Here is a 5,149-nt window from a genome sequence, read left to right as displayed (position 1 = left end):
TGCCAAGGATCAGAGTTCAAGTGAAAGGCGTCGCATTACATCATGAATTTTGGACAACAGCAGCATTGTCAGCTCTTGTGTCACCTTCGTCATTCTGCGATCTCATGCGCGTCATTGTTCCTTGGTCGTGCATCCATCCTTATGTATGTTTGGATTTGCTGCAAAATTGTCAGTTGTAGAACTCTATCCACTTTATACAGAATGGATATCTGGACTTGGATCGCCATCGTCTCACACTGTCTTGTCTCCGTATATTTGTCACTTTCCAATAAGCCCACCTTGTATATAGCAACTTGAAGTTGCCAGAAAATTCGATACTTTTATTTATACACCGTCCTCAAGTCTCGGTCAACTCAAACTTAACAGGAAATAGCTCAGCGCCGCACTATCGTGAATCATTGTTGTTCTAATCTTGTAAGGTTGCAGTGATAATTAATGACATTCAGCTAGATAATTCTGGCTCTGGTTCGTACGCGATGTCGAGTACTTTCTAAGAGTCTTTTTTGCCAATTTCTGAGTCTTTACATTGGGGTTGCGCGTGGTTTTTTGACTGTGTCCTTTGCTTATACTTTTTTAAGAGATATTAGTTATCGGAAAGCGTATGAGGATCTCTCTGGATATTGGCATCATCCGATAAAGGTCATGCTGATAGAATACTCGTCCATAGGCAGCGTAATATCAGCAGAACTTAAAAACGATATCGAACCGCGTGCGGCATTCCTCAAATAATGACTAGACCAATATCACTCGTTTTCCCGGGTGATTATGTATGGATTTCCCAGCAGTTGTTCGACATTTTGCTTTGCAAGGAGATATATGCAGGTACGTGTCTCCAACGCTGAAAGGACTTCTACTCCACCGATATTACCGTATACAATTCTTCTCCTTAGAGAAAGTTTACGGTGGTATTTACATCGTTGTTCAGCCAGACTGCGACCATGGTGACTGTAGAATCAAAAAAGGGAATAGTTAATATTTCAGCGAAAGTATTCCCTCGGCGCATTTGACTTCTGTACGCCGTCTAGTCTGATCAAACAGCAGCTTAAAATGCACTTTGCTTCTGCAAGCATGTCATCGTCGAATTCTTGATTTTGTCAGGCCGGTGCTCGTAGGAATACACATTCGACGCGTACTATTTGCTTTATTCGCTGCTACCGGTATACAGTACTTAATTTTGAAATATTTCATTGTTTCACCAAATCCAAGTGAGCACGGACAGTGCAAGCTTTCCGTAAGCATTTGACGGCTGGTCCACAAATTGGGAGATTCGCCGCTGTTTTTTACATTGCAGCAACCATGCTTGTACTGTTTTCGCTACACCATGGTGCTCTACAAAATAATAAGCGAGTCCACAGAGTGTGAAATCATGCTAAATCGCTGTTCAATGGCTATGTGTGCAGGGGCCATGTTAATCTTCTCTGTATCGTTCCAGAGGGTCCGAAGACCATGGCTTCAATGGCAATGTTTTCATGAGTCTCAGAACATTTGTGTTCAAAATACCCTCTCCAAGCGTTCAATTTCTCCAACGCGCCGCCTACATACAAAACTTGCGGGGGCGGTGCCTTTTCTCTCTCTTTACTGCGAGCGTCGTTTACAAAGATCAGATCAAACCTGTTGTTACTTTCTCAGCCGCTGCTGGCTTGCACTAGCGATGTCAGATCAATCCGCGCCTCACAGTTCCCAAACCACAAAACCAAAAGTAAGCAAGGATCTTAATAAGTTGTGCCTGATCGCTGTACACCTGTATTGATCTCTCCTCCATTCTAGTTCAACCCTGTGCTCAGCGCTAGTGCTACGAATACCCAAGGCCTGCTTCCTGGAAGATACCGATCTCACGATCCTGCTACACGTATTTCTGTGCCTTCTCGTGATGTCCACGCCAGACTAGCCTTTGTTGAATCGGGACACTTGGTAAGCAGGCATATTGTGTCTGATCGTTAGCTTTTCTTCAGTACTTGACGTCCTCTTTTTCTTACTGTAACCATAGGGACCTTACGAGAGAATAGTGTCAAGCAGACGAGACGTTGTTAACCAGTATCAACCGACCAACTTGCATCAAAGGAACCAAGAACATGACAGTCGCGGTAGAGGAAGAGGTAGAAGCAGGAGCAGAGACGGCATATCCCAGTCGTCTGCTCAACCGTGTCCAAGCGCAGCATCCAGTAATCAAGCCGTGACCAACTCTACGGAGAGTAACGCAAGACCTAGTGGAAATTCGATTCCTAAAGCAACTATTGGATCAGCTGTGATCACTGAATCGGGTGATAGGCAAAATGCCCCTACTGGTACGTGTAATTAGTGCTCTGCAGATGTTATCATCAATTATGCTAATCTCACGTCAGCCAAGGTTGCTGGAAGGAAGCGTTCTCTTTCTCAGGATATGGTTGAGACCTCTGAAGCCAAGAAAAGGCAATTAGCCAACAATACCAAGAATCAACGTCCATTATCATCCACTGCATCCCGCGCTCACGGAAACTCAATTCATGAGGCAATTAACGAGCCAGGTGTGGTCGTTAAATCGAAGGATGAGCATAATGCACGCATTGATATCCGTGCTGGTAAGTGTAATTAATGCTTTGCATATGTTATCGTCAATCATGCTAAAGTTTCATTAGTCAAATTTGCTGGAATAAAACGACCACGTTCTGAGGATACTGTTGACATCTCGCATACAAAGAAAAGGCAGCCGCTTACAGATACCAAAACTCCACAGCAGAATATAGAAACGCGAACCGCGAGAATGGTTAAAAGACCGAAGAAGAGAACCATGAAGGAGGCGCAGATTGAACGAGTTGGATTCGAGCCGATTGTAATCAGTGACAGCGATGAAGAAGATGCCAAATCTGATAGCAAAGCTGGTAAACGAAATACTGAGTATGCATAAATTTTGAATCACACTAATTCCGTATCAGCGACGTTTGCTGGCCGGAAGCGCGCTTTACTAGAAGATCTTGAGACATCGAGTATTACAAAGAAAAATATCATTTGTGCCACCAACGCGTATACAACATCGGGCAAAGACGCATCTTGCTCACCATCTACCAGCTCTATGGCCAGCTCCACGGAGAGCAGCACAAGCTCTATGATCCATAGGACGACCATTATACCGAGTGTGACCGCTAAATCACATGATAATGAGCGAAATGAAAAGATTGATGAAGCCAAAGACGCGAAAGAAGAGGAGGATAAAAGTGCTAAAAACACTGAAAAGGAGAAGTTTACACGAAAGGAAAAGCAAAACGTTGCAGCTGCAAAGAAGCAGAAGGAAGCAAAGAATGATCGATTTATAACATCGTTGCAGTACAAAGCAGAAGGATACCCCACCCTACACATTGAACGCAGAGACGTAGACAAACTTAAAGAAGGAGAATTTCTCAACGATACCATCATTGATTTCTACCTGCGATACCTGCATCAATCGATACGCGCTGAAGACCCTACATTACATGGAGACATATATATGTATAATTCGTTCTTCTATGCACATCTCGTTCATGAGACAGATGGCTTCAATTACGAGCACGTCCGACGATGGTTTAGGAAGATAGATATTTTCAAGAAACGATACGCATTGATGCCGGTATGCCTAGAAAGCCACTGGTTCTTAGCTATATTGGTCAATCTACAAAACTGCTTGGGCAGCAAGGACTTGGATGCAAGCGAAGAACCACGGATATATCTGCTGGATTCTTTAGGCGTAAACCGTGTCAAGGAAGGCAGACACATTGCGAGATATCTGGAATGCCTTGCCGCGGACAGATGTCCGACGGAGCATTTCAGATGTCCGAATGTTAGCAATGTCCCTGTAAGTGCACACTTGAAATGATAGTTTACAGTATCATGCTCTTTAACCATATACTGCTTCCTTAGGTTCCCAAGCAAACGAACGAATACGACTGTGGCATTTACGTCCTGCAATTTGCAGAATCGTTTCTCTCGTCGCCTGCGCGGGCTTTGTCTGCTATCAAGAAAAAAGAAACAACATACTGGGATACTTCAGCAGTATCCCAGAAACGATTAACTATAAAAAAAATAATAAAAAAAGTATAAATGCTTCAACAGTATTATTCACCGAATAAAACACTTTTGTTTGTTTTGTAAAGCTTAAGAATTTCAATACCTCGCGGTCGTTAGGAACGACTTGTATGATCTCTGACTGAAATTACATGTTCGCATTGATAACTGTAAAAGTATGAAAACATAAAATAGTTTTCTACGGTTCTTCTTTCTGTAAGTAGTTGGTATCAAGCTGAAACCATCATGAAAATTCAATATCCTGCGTGTTCCCATCAAGGACATCCAATAAGGCTACGAACGTCAGAAAAGACACACACAATAATTTTCGCAGCCCATTAGAATTAGTAAACCCTCGAAGGCTCAGAAGATAAAACTTTTGAATAGGTCTTCCAAGGTCTTCCAGCGCCTATGTTTTGTCTGATCTTTTCACTGGAAGCCTGTATATTTTCATTGCGATGCTGCCAATTTGATCCTTTCATTACATTATTTCTGTATTATGCTACATTATTACGTCATGGTAGTACTATGCTAATAATGCTTGTAATTATTCTTCCTCCTCTACATAAGCGCCGTCGACAAAGGCGCGTTGAGAAATGCTTCCGGATTGCTGCATATCTCCGATAATCCTCTGCTAACTTCCAGCTGGGTCTTTGAAACGCGCCCGGTGTTGGTTGCTAATAGATGTTGTAAAGGTGCCTGTAGTGGCAATGAGCCTGAGCAGGTTCTCGGTGATCGTTAACTAAAGGGCAGCTGCAAAGTGCACAGTGTTTTCAGCATATCGTAGCTCATATCATTCGTTACCTACAAGGCGTCAAGCTCGCTCCAATTGAGAAATTGCATGCGGATGTAGATATATGTAAGAGCAGACTTGTACAAAGTATGGCTCAAAGTAGATTTGGGGCTGGTGCAGACGAACGTGTATGAATAGACCCACTAGATTACCTCGAAGCTTTACACGCTGATATGGTTAAGTTACACTTCGATACACAAATGGCCAGCACTTGCCCATAAGCTGCATTGAGAATGTTCGTTCATTTAGCACCAAAGGAAAGAATATGCGTTCACTGCATTGCAAGATCAGAAAAGGACAAGAGTAGAGGAACGAAGTCAAGCAAAGTTTATTTGTAGCAGG

The 5,149-nt window shown here is 43.0% G+C and overlaps 1 protein-coding gene across 1 annotated transcript; it reads left to right on the top strand.

The window, feature by feature from the left end:
- Positions 1-1,651: 1,651 nt before the first annotated feature.
- Positions 1,652-4,050, top strand: VTP01DRAFT_7151 (uncharacterized protein; the record flags this gene model as incomplete). Its single annotated transcript, XM_069386132.1, has 7 exons — positions 1,652-1,699; positions 1,768-1,911; positions 1,988-2,285; positions 2,343-2,558; positions 2,616-2,858; positions 2,913-3,805; positions 3,871-4,050. The coding sequence occupies 7 exons, from the start codon at positions 1,652-1,654 to the stop codon at positions 4,048-4,050; spliced, it is 2,022 nt and encodes a 673-aa protein (XP_069234520.1).
- Between the last annotated feature and the right edge of the window lie 1,099 nt (positions 4,051-5,149).

This window comes from Rhizomucor pusillus (assembly GCF_041956525.1).
Source record: "Rhizomucor pusillus strain CBS 183.67 unplaced genomic scaffold VTP01scaffold_31, whole genome shotgun sequence".
Lineage (NCBI taxonomy): Eukaryota > Fungi > Mucoromycota > Mucoromycetes > Mucorales > Lichtheimiaceae > Rhizomucor > Rhizomucor pusillus.
Note: the sequence above shows the minus strand (reverse complement) of the source record. Positions and strands in the feature narration are given on the sequence as shown.